Source organism: Hyperolius riggenbachi, chromosome 6 (genome assembly GCF_040937935.1).
Source record: "Hyperolius riggenbachi isolate aHypRig1 chromosome 6, aHypRig1.pri, whole genome shotgun sequence".
NCBI lineage: Eukaryota > Metazoa > Chordata > Amphibia > Anura > Hyperoliidae > Hyperolius > Hyperolius riggenbachi.
The window spans coordinates 113,533,322-113,553,422 of record NC_090651.1 but is presented as its reverse complement, the minus strand read 5'-3'; the positions used below and the strand labels follow the sequence as shown (position 1 = coordinate 113,553,422).

At 45.6% G+C, this 20,101-nt stretch overlaps 1 protein-coding gene across 1 annotated transcript in view; it reads left to right on the top strand.

Moving 5' to 3' along the window:
• The window catches only part of DR1 (down-regulator of transcription 1), a 30,765-nt gene extending 23,235 nt beyond the window's left edge, over nt 1-7,530 (top strand). Inside the window, exon 3 of the mRNA XM_068239783.1 lies at nt 4,106-7,530. Coding sequence (XP_068095884.1) covers nt 4,106-4,249 — 144 coding nt within the window. The 3' untranslated portion in view covers nt 4,250-7,530. The remainder of the gene's footprint in view (nt 1-4,105) is intronic.
• Nucleotides 7,531-20,101: the final 12,571 nt, after the last annotated feature.

Sequence of the window (20,101 nt, the reverse complement as noted above, 5' to 3'; positions counted from 1 at the left end):
CCCCAGCGACGCCGACCCCATTGTTTGCACGTCTTCCCCGCCTGCCGTGTGACCTCACGCATGTGCTGCTCTTCGTCCCTCCGCAGTCACCCCTTCCCCCCAGCAACAGCGAAATTGCCTAAGAGGATCAGCTCTTGACACCAACAGGAAATATCAGTTGAGCATGTGTACGCACCCTTATAAGCAGTGGATTAGCAGGTATTCCAAGCAGTGTTAATTGTTTAAAAGGACATAAATATTTTAGTATCCATATGTCTCACCTCAGTTCCCTTTTAACCAGTCCACCCCCAAAGGTTTTTACCCTAACAGACCAGAGCAATTTTTACCTGTCAGTGCACCTCCCTTTTACTCCCTACTAACTTTAGTACTACTTATTACAAGAAAATTATCTATACCTCGTTTTTCTTCGCCACCAATTGGGCTTTCTGTGGGTAGTACATTTTGCTAAGATTGTTTTTATTCTAAATGCGTTTTAACCTGCTGGGCGTTCTGATTCCTGCACCAGTTTTTTTTTTTTTCCTTTTCTTTAGCGCTACCTACATGATTCTCCCCTTGCTGCTCTTTCCCCCCCCACCCTTCCGATCGCCGTTGGCATTCACGCCCATAAGGAAATCCCGCTCTGAACGGAGTGCCGTTATCGATGTCGTGACGTCACAGGGACTCCCGATCCACCCCAAAGCGCAGCCTGGCGATGATTGGCCAGGCTGCGTACGGGGTCTGTGGGGGGGGGGCTCTTTCGCGTTGGGGATCGGCGGCGAGCGGCTGCAATCGAGTAGGACACGCAGCAAGCAAAGTGCTTGCTGTGTGGTTTAAGAAAAAAATTATTCAAATCGGCCCAGCGGGGCCTGAGCGGTGCCCTCTAGCGTCTCTGGACGAGCTCAGCTCGTCCAGAACGGAAGTGGGGGCGGGAACGAGCAATGTATTAAAACGTCCTGTTGCCGTTAACAGGCTCAAACAGGACGTTTTAATACGCTACAATCTCATTAACTGGTTAAAGTGCAACTGTCGGGCATAAAATCAATTCTTTATTTTTATCTGGTAAACAAGGAATAAGGATGCTAACTAGGCAAACCAAAAGTTAAAATCACTATTACTTTTCTTGTTGATAAATGATCATTCCCCACTTTACATGACTCTTACTTGGTACACACAAAATTTGGTACACAAAAAGGAAGTTGCAGGGCATACTAGGTTATCCTTTTTTGCTTCTCTATTTACCCTCAGACTTAACTAATGCAGCCTGATTGGCTGAAGCCTCTTTCCCTCCTGTTTCCCCCCTCACACCTCCTCCTTCTCTGATTGGCCAATATTTCCCATGCTGAGACAATGCACTTTCTATAGTGAAGGGAAGGAAAGTAGGGCAGGAAATTACATCAGTATTGGCTTCAAAATAGCCACACTTAAAATGGGAAATGCTAAGAATTTGCTTTTTTTTTTTTTTTTTTTTTTTTTTTTTTTTTTTTTTTTGCTTGCCGTTCACAGACATGCAGCCATAGGCGCTCGTAGACACGGTGGAAGCGCCTGTCATATTGACAGATGACATCACCGCTTTCTACACAGGAAGCCTGTGGAGGAAACCTGCAGAGTCCCGTCTGTGCAGGCACTTCTGGGGGCACCTATTGAGGCTTTAGAAACTCTCGCACATGTGCAGTCTATATCGCTCTAAAGCCTCGATAGGTGCCCCCAGCAGTGCCTGCGTGGACGGGACTCTGAAGGTCCTGTGGAAAGCGGTGACGTCACCTGTCAATTTGACAGGCGCTCCCGCTGTGTCTGTGAGCGGCTATGTCAGCGCTCATTTAGAGCTGCCGATGGAGGCAGGGGTGAGAGCGGGAATGCCTATTTCCCAACTGCGGCTTGTACACCCCTACACTGCATTAGTGTATGCCAAGTCGCCAACGGGAGGGGGGGCGGGGGGGGGGGGGGGCATTGGTTGAATTAATCAAGTAAGTGTTGTTTTTTTTCATACTGCACACAAAAATGAAATATGCTGGTAAACACTACTCACACAAAACCAGCAGTAAAAGGTATCCATTTATACAAAAAAAAAAAACACATTCGTGACACTGGTCCTTTAAAGAGAATCTGTATTGAAGGAATGTTGTATACATAAACACATCAGCTTGTTCGGGGACATCTCCTAGCCCCCTCTGAGATTTTTCGCCACTCTCCTCCTCAATATTTGCGATAAAATAAGTTTTATAAACGGTTTTGTAAGCAGTAAAGATGGCTGACGAAATAGGAAGTATACTGAAGACACAGGATGTATACTGCCTTATGTTTGAACAACACGTTTTTATTCTTACACAGTGAATGCAGCCTTCAGACGTTATGGGCAAGTTTAGAAAAAGCCTCTGACAAGAATCTTCAGACTCCTTGATAAACACAGCTTTTTCTTTTGAGCCAGGAGTCTGGGCTCTACGCTTGTCAGCATGTGGCAAGCAGCTCCCTCCTCCCAAAACATCACAGACACAGCTGAGACTGAGAGCCTGTCTGTGAGTGAGAAATAAACAAAGCACACAGGAGTGAGCCTGCAGGGGGCGTGCATAATTTGTCCCTATCACAGCAGAGGTCGCTACTTCCTCTCTGGGTAGACAAAGATTGACAAAGAAAAGAAGATAAGCTATATTAGAGAGACAGTGCAACTAGAAAGGGCTGCAGTAAGCCAGAGCACATTAGAACAGGTATAGGAACTTGTAGGATAGGAGAAATGAGGATGAAAATGTTGTATTCTTTAAAGTGGATCCGATATGAAAAAGTAACTAGAACAAGTAACATGTCTATATATCTTATCTAAGGTTTAGACAGCCTATCTAGCTGCCAACAGCTTCAACAGTTTGATTTATTGCTGTGATACAATGAGGGCAGCCATGTTCTGTTTGTCACACTACACTGAGGCAAGGTGATAGCATCTCCAGCACTTAGCCTGTGGAGAATTTCACTCCCCCCTCCTCCCCTCCGCCTCTGAAATCTCTGGCTAGTAACCTCCTCCTCCTCCTGCCCAGACTGAGCTCCCATAAGCCCTTGCTACCTGGTACTGAGTGCCAAGGCTCTCTGAAAAGCTGTGGACAAGGCTTGTTTAGTTTATAGGGAATTGGAGTATTAAAACAAAAGTATTTGGCTTGAGGAATGCCCTATAAACTATATTAAAGGAACACATTTATGCAATGAGTAAAAGTTTATCTCGGATCCACTTTAAAGGGGCACTTTGGTGAAAAATTGTAAAATGTAAAATATGTGCAAGCATAGACCAATAAGAAGTATGGTTTTTTTTCTAGAGTAAAATGAACCATAAATTACTTTTATCCTATGTTGCTGTCACAGTAGGTAGTAGAAATCTGACAGAAGCGACAGGTTTTGGACTAGTCCATCTCTTCATAGGGGATTCTCAGCAAGGCTTTTATTCTTTATAAAGATATTCCCTAAAAAGGATTTAAACATTGATGCTGGCCAGCTTCCCTGCTCGCTACACACTTTTTTTGGGCAGTTTGATAGAGCAACTGCCATTTACTAAGTGCTTTTGAAAATAAATAAATCCCTGAGAATCCCCCATGAAGAGATGGACTAGTCCAAAACCTGTCGCTTCTGTCAGATTTGTACTACCTACTGTAAGTTACAGAAACATAGGAGAAAAGTAATTTATGGCTCATTTTACTCTGGGAAAAAAAATGTACTTCTTATTTGTATATGTCTGCACATATATTACATTTTACAATTTTTCGCCATAGGGCCCCTTTAAGGCCAGAAACCCACTAGGAGCGATTTCTAATCGTGAGTGATTTGAAAAAGCTCTTGCTAATGCAATGCTATTGGGGATTTTTATAAAATCACATTGCTCAAGTGGGATCAGTCCCACTGCAATGCATTAGCAAGAGTTTTTTTCAAATCGCAAAGCGCTCAGAAAATCGTTCCTAGTGGGTTTCTGGCCTAAGTCTGTATGTAGCTTTATTTCAGGTATGCTCTAAAATGGATGCATCAGTAGCTGTCCTTACAGTGCTTCTTTCCTGTGATTCACAGGATATCAGTCTACCATCTCCTTTCCTGCCTTGTTGCCTTTCCCTGTAATATGTGCTATGAAGTTGATAAAGTGGTCTTTGTTTTGTTGCAGGCCAGACAGCAGCAAGCAGAGTTAGCCCAGCAGGAATGGCTACAGATGCAGCAGGCTGCACAGCAGGCACAACTCGCAGCCGCCTCAGCCAGCGCAACCAACCAGGCAGGCTCCTCACAGGACGAGGAGGAGGATGACATCTGAATCTTCCCCGTTTCCAATCTACAATCTGAATTCTTCTTGCCTGCACAACAAAATCCGTGAAGAAACGCTTACCTGGATATTTTTTTTATGCATCTTTGGTGGACTGGTCAATTGGTATTCTAGGGATGTCTGTTAAGTCTCTGCTCCTGTATGCTCTATACATGTACATACAACCCTTTTTGGACTGTCAACACACTCAAGGTTCAGTATCAAATCGGTAGAGAATTTTTAATGGTCTTTATGGAATTTTATATTAGCAACAAGTCACTTACTTGATCCGTAAGCAGTGTTAAACCAAACAACTACTTTATTAAAATATAGTGAGATTTATACAGAAGCTCTAAAACCTATTTGCATTTCCCTTTTAACTAAACTTTAAAAAGAGAAAAAAAAAATCTTAGGAATTTTTTTAATTTGTGGGGTTGGGTTGGGACATTTATTGGTCTGACAGGAATGTGATGGAGTTCGGTGTAAATGTTGTGTAAACATTCGCTTCTTCTATGGAATAAGGCACGTATGAAAGCATAATAGTGTCTTCTATAGCGTGCAGTTCAGGTGCAGAACTGTATGGGCAACCGCCTGATCTATGTGAGCAACCAGACTGAAGCCTGGACTTCAGCGATCTGTTGTTATGTGTCTTGTTTTATTAGGCTAAGCTAGCAGTTTATAGCAGAGTATGGCATTTTACTAAAAGCTACAAAGCAAAATGTTGTATGAGGCGGTATACTCTGCTGTGCAAGTTCAGGGATGGCTCTGGCCATTGTAGAAAATGCATATTTGCTGTCCTTTTTGGGTTGGCACAGATCATCTTTTAGGGTTTAGATTTTCGATGTTCGTTTTTAATCTTTGTCCTTGACTTAACACATAAGTCTACATTATGTCAGTGATTCACAGAGACCTTTCGGAGGTGCATCTGGGCCAATGTTATTATTGAGACAGTTATCAATGCGCTTAACTTTTCAGATTTTAAGTTAGCTTAGGCTTTTGCTAAAAACACCACATACAGTGGCAGATGTGTTGCACTTGTATTTTTTTTCCTATTGTTTTGCTCCCACTTCCTGTTTTGGAGTACTGTGTGTTCTGAATCGAAGAAGACAGTCTCGGTTTGACTTTGAATAGTGAATGAAAGAAAAATGCAGTGATTGCTCTAAGCGACTGTACAGGTTCTACCTGTTTGATTTGTTGGTACTCCATTATAAAAGTTTTTTTGGGGTGACGAGATTTTTTTTTTTTTTTTTAATCTGGAACTCGACATTGCCCCCTATTCTTGCCTCTTTGTATTGCCACATGGAGTATTGTTGGTACCATTCAAGCAAAAGTTGAAGAATCCTAAACCGTTTTTCCTACCACAACAACCACACAGCAAAAGTGGTGGTCCTGATAGAGGTATAGGGTTTTTTTGTGCTAATATATGATTACAGTGTTTTATCTCTTGTCATTGTATATGTTAGCATGGCTCCTGATGGTGTTTGTGAACTGCTCATCAGGACTTGGGTTTAGCAACTGAATCTTGTACTAACCAGCGAGTAAATACTTGTAATACAAGAGGCACTATATGATCACACATACAAGATGGCAGCATATTTGCTCTATCCCATTCCCATTAGCCAATACAGGGCTTGCTGCATGTTTATGAGAAAATATGGCAATAATCTTTAGAACCACACACATCTCGCTCATATCTTTTACCTTGTTTTCTACTGTGTTAGTAGTTTTATAGACCGGATGTATAACCAGTGTTAATACATAAAGTATCTTTTTTCCGGATCTTACGCTTGCCATAATTTTCACTGGTTTAAATGAAGTGGAAGATTATTTTCTATTTCTATCCTATATGGATGGGAGCCTACATCTTTCAACTTTAATGGGATTCTGAAACTGAAAACTTGATTGTGAAACAATAGCTATACTTTCCTCTTCTGTGTCACTCGCAGCCCTGGCAGACACCCCACGCTGCAGCTTGCAGTGCTCTGTGACCCCATCTTTAATCGCTGCTGTCTTCTTTGCTTCAGATGCCACTCCATGCAACCTAATGCAAAGTTAATAGCTTGAAGAAGAGGTTATGGTAGCAATTCTGGGGAAGCACTGCACTCCGAGGTATTGGTTGCGTGGGACCTGTCAGCATTGTGACTGCCTTGGGAGAGGTGCGTATGGATGTACCCCCCCCCCCCCCCCCCCCGCGCATTTTCTAATTTTTAGCCAGAAGTCGCTTTAAAGAGAACCCGAGGTGGGTTTTAAGAATCCAATTAGCATACAAAGGCTGGGTCTGCATATAATACCCAGCCTCTGTTGCTATATTGTTTGCCCCAGTCTCCCCCCTGCGCTTTGCTGTACCCCCATAATTCAATCGCCTTGCTGGCAACATGCAAAGTGTCGCCAGCCGGCTTTTTACATCTGAAGTGTCAGTCTCTCTGCTGCATGTGGCCAGCACGGCGATTGATTTATGGGGAAACGGCAGAGCGCAGGGGGGAGACTGGGACAAACAATATAGCAACAGAGGCTGGGTATTATATGCAGACCCAGCCTCTGTATGCTAATTGGATTCTTAGAACCCACCTCGGGTTCTCTTTAAATACAGCAAGATGTCTACCTCACTGTGTAGAGATCTTGTAGGACTGAAGTCCTCCAATAAGGTGGAGTGATTCTCATAGAATACTAGTATATTAAGCCGAGCCACAGTAGCAGGTTTCATCAGGAGGTGCTTACGTGATGGACAGCTCTCTTCTCATAAAGTGTAGAAGAACATGGAGAATCTTTCCTCTGTTGCTTCATGGTGGTATCCCTACCAGATCTGGGATTTCCTAAAACTATATCCATTTCATTTTTTTATTTTTTTTTATCGTCCCTTTGATCGATCTTCAGTTAATTTCACAATGGACAGTATAAATTGTCACCAAGTAAACCTTAAAAGGGAGAAAGCTATGTAATGATTATGGCTCCCTTGCACAAATCCTTTCGTTTTAATGCAGAGAAATATAACCCTTAGAGGGATGTAACATATTGTGGGTATAAGAGGAAAAAAAAACTCCCAATTTTCTAAACGTTGCATGTTGTCAACAAGGAAAATTGGAGACCTGTATTATAAGCTGTTTGTAGAGCATGTTTGTGAGTCGACACGGACAGTGGAGTCTTATGTAAATACTGCACACTTTATCTGTTTTATACTTTGGTTGGAGTCCTACATCCATATCTCATGCCCTCAGTTCAGCATATCCAGTCTTCTCCACAGCCAAAATACTGCATCCAGGACCTAAAAGTAGAAAAGGCTTATCAAGAACAAACTAAAGATAAAAATACTTCTAATGGAGAAGCAAATCTTGGGACATGCTTTCATATTACTGCATAGACCCTGGCCCTTATTCAATTCATGTTTTCTCCTAGGAAACCATTTTTCATCTTTTGTTTAATTTTTCAGATCTCGGCAATTTAAAAAGTAGGTGAAATAGTCTTGTCAAAATTATTCTGAGTATTTTCTTGCTTGCTGGTGGCGTTAAAGGCATGTTCTTGATAAGACGTGGAAATATCTTGAAGAAAAGAGAGAAAATGTGAATTGAATTAGGGCCCCTGTAAAAAATGCCAAGGCAGTGATAACCCATTTCAACAACAAGGAGAAACATTATGCCTCGTCTTTATTGCATACTTGATGAAAAACTTTGTTTTCCCTTTAGGTCTTGTTGAAGGTAAACACCGCCTCCACCTGGAAAGCCCCTTCTTTTTGTGTCATAATTTGTATCTGTGCTGCTTTACAATTTCATGTCTTACCAGCCAAATCACGTAACCATGAAACCGAGGTTCAGCTAGGTTAAACAACAAACATTTTTTGGGACCCTGCATGGAAGGAAACGGCGGGGGGGGGGGGGGGGGGATTGTGATTAATGGCTTAACGCTATTGGTATATGGTAAAGAGAAACAAGAATCCCATAATTCTGGGTATTTTTTCAATAGAGGCAAAGATCAGCAGAATTGGCCTCTGCATTGTTGCTCTTATTTCAACCTTTTCACACTTGATCCAGCTGATACGCTTTTGTTAAACAGACCACAGAAGACCTAAATGGTGTTTCAGGAAAATTATGGGGGGGGTTTTGGTCCATGCATTGGAATTTTTATTTTGGTTGGGTGTCATCTGAAAACTCAAATGATGGGGTATAATTTTTTTCTTTTAATGGCACGTGAGACATGGATTAATAATCATGAGCAGCCAATGTCGTCTAGCAATGCCTGAGGAACCCCAATATGCAGTGTTGACATTTCTAATTTGTAACCCAACGCTCTGATTTTTCTACTTGTACAGACAGACTGTTCCCTAAAACAAGATTAAAGATCCTTCACAAACCTGCTTCTCGGTGTGCAGTGTTTTACAATGATGTCACTGCCTCAAGTGTTTGTCATAGTTGGATCCTTGTGTAATTTTCTTTTTAAAAGTTCCTGTGCTTTCCCCCCTTATGCTGTATTCTTGAAGCAATAAAATGTATGTGTTTTATAATGGTTTTGTGTTTTCTGTGTTATACAACAAATAGAGCGCAAATCTGCAAACAGTAGACTGCTGATTAGAGAGAAGTTTGTCACAGCTTGGCAATATACAATATGTGATGGAGCAGAGAAAGGAAGTCTCAATACTCTAAACCCCCTCAGGCACATACCCTCTGTTGCAGGATCTGGTCAGCCAGGCCATCCAAAACACAAGGGATCCACAGACCACAGTAAGGTAGATAAAAGCCGGTATTCTTTATTTTTAAAACTCCAAGTAGGACAAATACATTCACAGAATCAACTGACGCGTGTCTGGCTTACAATCCGCCCTTAGTCATAGTTGCAACTATGACTAAGAGCGGATTGTAAGCCCAACACGCGTCAGTTGATCCTGTGGATGTATTTGTCCTTTTTATGTGAAGTTTTTCAAATTAAGAATACTGGCTTTTATCTGCCTTACTGTGGTCTGGCTCCCTTGTGGTGTTTTGAATCTATGTGATGGAGATGCAGATACAATTTATATATGGACTTCAAGCTGCTATGATGGTACAGCTGCAGTAGACAGTATTTAAAGGTAGGTTGTAGTATCTCCTTAGCAGTTCTAAGGAAGTGATATTTGATTTAGGGCCCCTGCCCACTAGCTATTCTGTGTTGCGCTTCTGATTTGAAAAAAGTATTCCCATTCACTTGAATGAGTTTCCTGGCAAAATCTCTGTAAAATCCAGGGCTGTGGAGTCGGTACAAAAACCTTCCGACTCCTACTCCTCAGTTTATGAAACCACGACTCCGACTTCAACTCCGACTCCGGCTACCCAAAATGGCTCTAACTACTCGACTCCAACTCCTTAGTCTAATACTTAACAGGGCTGTGTATTTTGTACAAAAATCATCCGACTCCTCAATTTATGAAACCACAAATCCAACGCCGACTCTGGGTGCCCAAAATTGCCTCGACTCCAATTCCGACTCCACGGCCCTTGTAAAATCTAGTGAATGGGAATGCATTTTTCAAGCCCAATGCAGAGCAGCTAGTGTGCAAAGGCCCTTACTATATATACAGCTGCTAAGAGACACTTTACATATTTACAATTACATACATGGACTCTTATTCAATCCACTTTTTCTCCTACTGTTTTAAAATAACCTTTCAGCACTCTTCAATTGAAAAAAGTCCCAAAAAGTAGGTAAAGTTCTGTCAATTATTCTCTGTATTTTCTTGCTTGCTTGTGGCTTAGAGAGGATGAGGCACACTGGGCAGTGTTTCGCATAGTGTTTCCATTTTGAAAAATGTTTTTTTTATTGACTTGAATGAGAATTTTCTGCAAAATCTATACCATTCTCAAATCATTGAAAAATTGATGTGGGTGATTTTGTCATGATTATTGTTCAAGTGAATGAAAGAGCATTTTTCATTCACTTGAATTACTCAAATTCTGTGCGAAACACAGGCCAGTGTGCCTCAGCCCTTATGCCTAGTATACACAATGCAATTTTTTGTCAGACAGTTGAATTGATTTCCAACAAGACCGATCTGATTTCTTATCGCTTTTCTGATTGATTTTGTATAGAATTTGGAAAATCGTTCAGAAAAACAATCGTAAATCAGATTGGACCTGTCAGAAATAATTGATTTGACTCTCAATCTGTTGGAAAATTGCATCATGTGCATGAGATGGAAAAAAATCAAAATAATACATACCTGAGGTTTCCTCCAGCCCCCTTCGGCCTGATTGCTCTCTCAGCGGCCGTCCTCTGCCTCCTGGATCTTCTGTAAGGGCTCCCGATATCTAAGGCCAGTCGGGGCTTGCAGCGCATTCCCGGCCCTGCGTGCTACCCGCTGCGAGCTTTCTGCACCAGCAAAGTACTATTGCGTAGGTGCAGAACTCTTGGTTGGTGGAGCACGCGTGGCCGCACTGAGCATGCGCTGACTGGCCTTAGATACCGGGAGCCATTACAGAAGATCCAGGAGGCGGAGGATGGCGCAGAGGGAGAGATCAGGCAGAAGGTGGCTGGAGAAATTTTTATTTCATTTTTTTCATCTCTGGTACACTTTAAGATGAACTATTAAAGTACTAACCACAAAATGGCGTACTTTGGATAAATTTACACAGCGGGCAGGCTGTCAGTTATGCCAATAAAGCATTTTATTTTTTTGCACTAAATTTTATACACCCACACACACCTACACACACACCTACACACACACCTACACACACACCTACACACACACCTACACACACACCTACACACACACCTACACACACACATATATATACACACATATACACACACACATATATATACACACCTATATACTAAGTGAATGCAAAGGCACAGACACTACCATTTCAGAAACATTTACGATGGTGTGATATGACCTAGAAAAATATACTTTTTGCCACCTATGGGCTGGTTCACACTATGAGCTGGTAGGGATACTTCTAGATACTTATAGGAGGGTTAGTGTTAGGAGGTGGTGTAGGGAGCAGGATAACTTGATGGGAATAGCGCCACAGAAATTGATATTCAAATAACTGCAATTCTTTTAAATGTACACATTTCGAGGTACCAGCATGATAGCTATTGAAAATTTGTGCACACTGCCTGCCGGGTCCCCAGGTCTCCCAGTACCACCAGGGTGTCCGCTGCAGCTTGGTTGGGTATGTGTCGAGGATAACCGTCAGTATAGCTAAATATTCACAATAACCTTTGGATAAAAGTCCACTGGGGGCACAAGTTGTTGTTTTTTTTTATTTATAAAGATCTAGCGTTCTGCTGCACTGTACGATAAATTAGGGAGATGTTACGTCATGGAACAATAGTACAAAGACCGGTCACATAGTAACTCTGGTATTTTGACCCCTGTCTTGTGCGGAGTCCACTTGATGGGTGGGAGGTGACATGGGTGACAATTGCCCGGCCAACAGGCTAACAATCTAAAGGGTTAATGAAAGGACACAATAGGTGGAAGGGGAGTCATGAAAATTCAGAGGAGAGGGCTAAGGGATAGGATTAAGGCCAAGCTGCAGGGCCGCACAACACAGCACACAAGTGATTCCCTTTTCTCCCCACCAACAGAGCTTGCTGGGGTCTGATCCCAGACCATGTTTATTTATTTATTTTTTTACAAATATTTGTTTTTTTTAATTAATTAAATATGACTATTCGGGTGGTTTTTTTTTTTTACCCTCCCTCCTTGCAGCCGGCCAATCACGGCAATCGGCTATCATAAGCTTCAGCCTATGAGAGCTGATCGCTCTCTAGTGCCCCAGGGGGACGGCTGTGTCACACGGTTGTCCCAAGTACAGTGCTGCTACAGAACACAGCGCTGTACAGTGTAATTAGATGTCGGTTTCGCGGTCTAACAGTCTCCCTAGCGGAGATCATAAGACTTAACAGGAGATGCACGCGCAGCCTGCGTGCGATCTGCACTGCGAGCCCCAAGGACCTTACGCCGTGTGTATGTAAGTATGTGCATGTGTATGCACACACACACACACGCTCCCTCTCTCTCATTTGGATCTTACTGCTGACTGCTGTGATTGTTCAATACATACATTCAAAGTTGTTTTTTAGTTAACTTTTTAAGTATGATCTTCTATTATGTACTTTTTTTTTATCATGGATGTTTATGCACAATCTGGAAATGTAATAAAAAAAAATATATACACACACACACACACACACACACACACACACACACACACACACACACACACATACACATACACATACACATACACACACACACACACACACACACACACACACACACACACACACACACATACACACACACACACATACACACACACACACACACATACACACACACACATACACACACACACACATACACACACACACACACACACACACACACACACACACACACACACACACACACACACACACACATACACACATACACACATACACACATACACACACACACACACACACACACACACACACACACACACACATACACACACACACACATACACACACACATACACACACACACACACACACACACACACACACACATACACACACACATACACACACACACACACACACATACACACACACACATACACACACACATACACACACACATACACACACACATACACACACACATACACACATACACACATACACACATACACACACACACACACACATACATACACATACATACACACCCCACCAGGGGGGTTTTAGGGTTAGGCACCACGGGGAGGGGGTTTTAGGGTTAGGTACCACCAGGGGGGTTTTAGGGTTAGGCACCACCGGGGGGGGGGGGGGGGGTTCAAAGGTGTAGGGATAGGTAGAGGGAGAGTTCTGTGTGAGAGTAGGGTTAGGTTTACTTGTAGTAAAATATTGATAATATTTACTTATGTTTTACTATAGTTATTACGAATGTACTTATTTAGTTTACATTGTTATAAACAATATTTTCAGATTTTATTACATGAAGAACTGATAAAAGGTTATAGACGATATAAAATTATTATAATTATACATATATTATTGTTTTTAGTGTAATAAATGATATTTTCAGATTTTTATTACAAGAAGAAACGATAAAATATGGTTATAGACAATAACATTAAATTTCAGCTACACCACGCGCCCTTTTTTCCAGCGCCCTTTTTTGATGTACGTGTCATAAGGGCCCACAATGTGGGTTTTGTACTCTGGTTTTAATTGTTTTTAGGAAATAAGTGTTATTGGTTTTAAAAGCAACTGAAAACTGGTTTGCTTCTTTCCGGTGGTGGTCACCTTGTCTCATATGCCTGATGTTTGAGCAGTGGATGGCTATAGATATGACCACTTGGAAAACTTTTATCTGTGCCAAGTGCTGAGGATCTTGTTGACAAGGGCCTTACTTTATCCATTGTGTTGCATTGCAACGATGGACAAAATCATCACATGGAGTTGCAAGTGATGATAGTCCTATGGGGCTATCATGTTTATTGTGGTGCTTTGCGTGCGGCCGATTAACATGCAGTAACGCTCTTCATGCAGTGCATAACGTGTGTTTACATTAGCAGTTAGGCATACCTTCATGGTACTGTATGCCTCTCTGTAAGGTCTCTCAACAGCGTTACTGTGCGGTGCAACTTTTCTGTAATTTTGGGGTGCGATTGAAGAATTATTGCATTTCAATGTTCTGTTCAAAGTATAGTATCCAAACTTACCCTAACTCCCCCCTCCCCCTTTCCAATTAATTACCCTCCCATCTCCCCCCCCCCAAAAAATAGTTTAGCGCCTGTGCAGCAGATAAAGGACAGGAGAGCAAACCCCGCAACCATCCCATTTTCGGCGGGACGGTCACGCTTTGGGAGGTTTGATCCCGCCTCCTGCAGCAGCCGCCTGTGTCCCGGGTTGAGAAGTCAGGATGGAGAGCGGCAGAGGGATTACAGAGAACAGAGCAGTCACCGCAGGACATGCTTCCTATAAAGAGTAATGACGGACAAAGCCCCACGGTGACTGCTCTGTTCTACAGACATTCTCCTCACCTCGCTGCCTCTGCTTCCTCACACATGCTGATGCGGGATACTCTGCTGTCCTCTGCCTGGCTGACACTGTAGCAGCTGTGCCCTCTGACCTTCCCTCTCCCTCCTCATCTACACTCTCTGCACAATCACCGGAGGAGGGGTTGGACACTGGCTGCAGGCACCGTGCTTGGAGGTAAGGCTGGCATGGGGAGAAGCTGGGCACACAGGCTCTGCACTCCGCTCGCAGCAGTGTTATCCATACACATTGACAGCAAATCAAATGGTGAAGTAATATATACTTTTCTATGTACATTACCCCATTCCTTTCCAGCAAACAGAATCCTCCCTGTTAGACAGCCAGCGTCCATATAGTGCAGGCTTTCTCAACCTTTTTACTCTGGAGGAACCCTGCAAATAACTTTTGGATCTCAAGGAACTCCTGCAAACAATTTTTTGATCTTAAAGTGAACTAGAGACAAAGCACCCTCATGTATTTTACCATCTATATCAGTGGGAACATTAGAGAAAACACCTACCCTGCTCTCTGTTTCATCCTTCACTGCTCAGCCTCCTTGTAATCGGCTCAGATAAAATCCCTGACTGAGCATTCAGTCTGGCTTAGCTCAGGAATTATTATAGCTGAGTCTGTCTTCTCTGATGTCTTTTCAAGCCAAGCCTGCCCCCTTCTGGCTCTGCTATAATGACTCAGCTATAATGATTCCTTAGTAAAGCCAGACTGAATGTTCAATTGGGGATTTTATCAGGGCTGATAACAGGCAGGCTGAGCAGTGAAGGATAAAACAGAGAGCAGGGTAGGTGTTTTCTCTAATGTTCCCACTGATATATATGGTGAAATACATGAGGGTGCTTAGTCTCTGGTTCACTTTAAGGAACCCCTGCATTTATGTTGCAGGAGGCATGGTTTTTAAAAGTAGGTGTGGCTGTTAATTTCACTAGCACCTATTACACTGCCACTCATTATACTGTCTCTTTATCTAGTGCTTTTTATTACTCATTAATATATTGACCCCCAATTTAGCGCTTATTTTTACATTACCCCCTATTATAATGTGCTCTATTATACATTCCCCCACGATAAGGGAAATGCCAATGAACCCCTGCAGAGTACTCAAGGAACCCTGGTTGAGAAAGCCTGATCTAGCGCCTGCTATACACAAGCAGACTTTCTCCCACTAATACTCTGCAAGCACCAAGGAGAGCAGTATTAGCAAGGAGGATACCTGCAGGGCCCTTTACTAGCTATAAGCCCCTCGGGTATATACCACTGTGTCCCTGCCCTTCCAATCACCCAAAAATTTACGTCCTGTCCATAATGAATCATCATATTCATATATATATATATATATAGCCAGAAATATTTAGGCCAGAATTGGATGGAAATTACAATTGGGGGGCATGTTAGGGCATTGATCTTCAGCAGCTCCGAACACAGTGATCGATTGTGCTGAGGAATATTGTATAGTGTATGTGGACCGAGGTGCTAGGCTGTAAATTCATCTTTCTATGGGCAGACCAGGTCATTTTGGTGTCGTTTTTTTAAACCAATCTTGTGACAGGCCTCTACAAAGTTTTAAAATACGTTTTTAAGGTAAACCTACTGCTGGTTACAAATAGAGATGGCCCGAACCTCCGATTTTCGGTTCGCGAACTTCCGCCAAAAGTTTGGTTCGCACAACCTTCCCCGAACCGCAATAGACTTCAATGGGGAGGCGAACTTTGAAAAATAGAAACACTTATGCTGGCCACAAAAGTGATGGAGAATATGTTTCAAAGGTTCTAACACCTGGAGGGGGGCATGGCGGGGTGGGATAGATGCCAAAAGTCCCGGGGAAAAATCTGGATTTGACGCAAAGCAGCGTTTTAAGGGCAGAAATCACATTGAATGCTAAATTGCAGGCCTAAAGTGCTTTAAAACATCTTGCATGTGTATACATCAATCAGTGAGTGTAATTAGAGTACTGCTTCACACTGACACACCAAACTCACTGTGTAACGCCCCGCAAACAGCTGTTTGTGTTGTGACGGCCGTGCTGGACCGGTGCGCACCATGGCGAGAGTGCAGGCCGTGGCGGTTTTCAAGCCCATATGGTCGTCAGGCTGTGGTAGCTAAATGACAGAACAGTGACTGTCCAGCTGATCAAATTTGGTCTGTTGACAATGAAGCAACGACCTTATTATCGAGGGTTCCCCCCCCCGACACACTCATATAGCTGTCGGTCATTGCTTCATTGTGATACGTAAGCCCCTTCACCTTGGCAAGGTAATGATCACGAAGGGGAATTGGCACATGTACATGCCTTTTGTTTTATTGTTGCAGCTGCAGTGCAGCCAGAAAAATTAGGCAGGCATGTACAAGCACCAGAAAAATTATTATAGCGGCCGCTGCCAGCAGTGGCTTTGAGGACTCAGCCTTTACCCCCCCCCCCCCCCCCTTAAGGACCAGCGGTGTTTTTTATGATCTGTGCTGGGTGGGCTCTGCAGCCCCCAGCACAGATCAGGTTGCAGGCAGAGCGATCAGATCACCCCCCCCTTTTTCCCCCCTATGGGGATGATGTGCAGGGGCGGTCTGATCGCTCCTGCCTGCCTGGGTGTTGCGGGGGGGGTTGTCACCTCAAAGCCCTCCTCGGCGTTGAAATTGCCCCCCTCCCTCTCCTCCCTCTCACCCCTGGTGATCGGGGCTGCACAGGACGCTATCCGTCCTGTGCAGCCTGTGACAGGCTGTCCTCTGTCACATGGTGGCGATCCCTGGCCGCTGATTGGCCGGGGATCGCCGATCTGCCTTACGACGCTGCAGCAGCAACGCCATTCAATGTAAACAAAGGAGACAAACGTCTCCTGCGTTTACATTTAGTCTGCAAGCCGCGATTAGCGGCTCGCAGGCTATTCACGGAGACGCGCTCCGTGATCTAACAGGAAACGGACGCTCGCGAGAGCGGCCTTTCCTGATTAATTACTGAGGCACCTGGCGACGCAGATGTGCGTCGCTGGTCCTCCAGCTACCACCAGGGCCGGCCCGCCCATGAGGCGGGTTCCTCAGGCGGCAGGAAGTGGAGGGGCGGCACCAGGCATTAAGAGGAAGTGCCTGCGCCTGGTTCTTGCCGCCCTCAGGAGAGACTGGAGTGTCACTTACCGGCTACCGCCGCCCGCCTGCCTGGCCGCCTCAAGTGCTGCAGTGAAGTCTCCCCTGCCTGGCAGTGGCAGCACGCAGCACACCGAATCGGTGAGTGACCCTGGTGGCCCTGGCTGCCTGTGTGCACAGTGACGCGGCGGTGGCGCCAGCCCTGCCACTTGCATGACGTGCCGCCCACCCACCATGCCGCCGGACTTCCGAGGCGAGCTCTGCCGCGGCGCCGCCTACTAGGCCTCTGTGGGCTGTCCTGGCTGCACCGCTGCGCTGCCTCCGCTCCGCCTGCAGAATCCGGGCAGGAACGGAAGTAACGGGAGTCACGCTGCCTCCGCCCGCTGCGCCATGATAATCACGGTCACTGAGTACTGCCGCCCGTGACCGTGACAATGATGAGCCCGCCCCCCGGCCTTGCCCGGCTCCAGCGAGAGATGGAGGAGCAAGCTCGCTGCCCTCTGCCCGCCGGCACAAGATGGATGCTGCCTGGCTCGTGCCCGGCGCCTGGCCAGCTGGCCTGCCCTCCGCCATCATCGTCGCCGGACCCCACCATCCCCGGTGAGTCACTTTGCTGCGGCTGCCCCTGGCTCTGGCTGCTCTTAGCGGTGGGGTCGGGTCGGATTCCTATTTTGTATTTTAATGTTTTGTAATGTAGTCAGTCAGACTGACTGGTGGATGAGGTGGTACATTTATTTGGAATGGGTGGGGAGGAGGGTAAGGGTGCCTGCTGTGGGTGGGGAGGAGGGTAAGGGTGCCTGCTGTGGGTGGGGAGGAGGGTAAGGGTGCCCGTGGCTGGGGAGGAGGATGAGTATGGCCGTGGCTGGGGAGGAGGATGAGTGTGGCTGGGGAGGAGGATGAGTGTGGCTGGGGAGGAGGATGAGGATGGCCGTGGCTGCGGAGGAGGATGAGTGTGGCTGGGGAGGAGGATAAGTGTGGCTGGGAAGGAGGATGAGGATGGACGTGGCTGGGGAGGAGGATGAGTGTGGCTGGGGAGGAGGATGAGGATGGCCGTGGCTGGGGAGGAGGATGAGTGTGGCTGGGGAGGAGGATGAGGATGGCCGTGGCTGGGGAGGAGGATGAGGATGGCCGTGGCTGGGGAGGAGGATGAGGATGGCCGTGGCTGGGGAGGAGGATGAAGATGGCCGTGGCTGGGGAGGAGGATGAGGATGGCCGTGGCTGGGGAGGAGGGTAAGGGTGTCCGTGGGTGGGGAGGAGGGTGAGGATGAATGACCGTGGGTGGGGAGGAGGGTTAGGGTGCCCGTGGGGAGGAGGGTAAGGGTGCCCATGGGTGGTGAGGATGGCCGTGGGTGGGGAGGAGGGTAAGGGTGCCCGTGGGTGGTGAAAAGGGTGAGGATGGCCGTGGGTGGGGAGGAGGATAAGGGTGCTCATGGGTGGGGAGGAGGGTAAGGGTGCCCGGAGGGGGGGGGGGTGCCTGGGGCCCGGGGGGGGGGGGGCGCCTTCACGATCTTTGCCTCAGGCAGCAGAAAGTCCAGGACCGGCCCTGGCTACCACTTTGCCGCCGCACAGTATGAGTGTGCGGTCGACAAGTGGTTAAAGATTTGGGAATCCACCTGGAGTCCTGGACCCTGTTGGTGGTGGCAGAGAAGGCAGTCAACTGGCCTGCGGGCAGAGATGCTGTGTGGGGAGCGACTTAGTCTTAGGGCAGGCCTGAGCGTGCTTTGCAGATCAGGCATCAGTGGTCAGATGGACACTTGACCCAACGCTGTGTGCCAGAGATGTCACCACTTGCCTTTCAACATCACGGTACAGTTTAGGTATCGGCTTTTTTGAGAAAAAATTGCGGCCTGTTATCTTCCACTGCGGTGTGTGGCTTTGCTTTTGTGTGCTGCTTTTCCTCAGGTGGTAATCCCATTGCAGTTTGTGCTTTGTAATTATGTGCCTTCGTAAGGTAGTTGTCCCTAAGGTCTTGGTCTTTCCACGGCTCAATTTTCGGTGGCAGAGAGTACAGATGGCATTGCTCTCATCTGAGGCAGACACACACAAAAATTTCCACACCGCTGAGCCCTGGGGTGATGGCACTTTGGTGGTGGCGGCCGACTGAGTGTTAAGTGGAGTGCCAGAATCAGAGCAGGAGGAGGAAGATATGTCACGCTTCCGTGCGGAAGCTGAGAAAGATGAGGTGTTCTATGTTAAATAGTCAACTACGTTCTGACAATATTGGGGGTTGATGGCACGTGCCTTCTTCTGAACACTGTACTTTGGTCGAGGGCCGCACAAAATCACGACAGCGCGTCCTCGAACAGACCTGCCAGGTGGCCTGCCTCTGCCTTTTGTTTTGTCCATATTGGGGGGGATGAAGTGAAAGGTATGCACTGACTTGACTAATACAATGTGCAGTCACACAGGTGCAGTTAACAGGTATGCACGGAGTGGTATATCCCACTGCGTGCACTCACGTAGGTAGGTGGGTGCACTGAACACAACAGGTAGGTATATGCAGTAATGGGTATTACAATGTGCACCTGTCACACACAGACAGGTAGCGGACAGGTAGAGTGACACTGCGTGCGCTCACGTAGGTAAGTGGGTGCACAGTGAACAACAGGTAGGTATATGCAGTGATAGGTAATGCGCACCTGTCATACACACAGGTAGTCACTGAATGTGCTGGGCCTGGCAGTGGCACACACAGTATGAATTATGAAGGCTGTCTATGCAACACAAGTGTCAGTGGGACACACAGAAAAAAAAAAAGATCACAAGAACAAG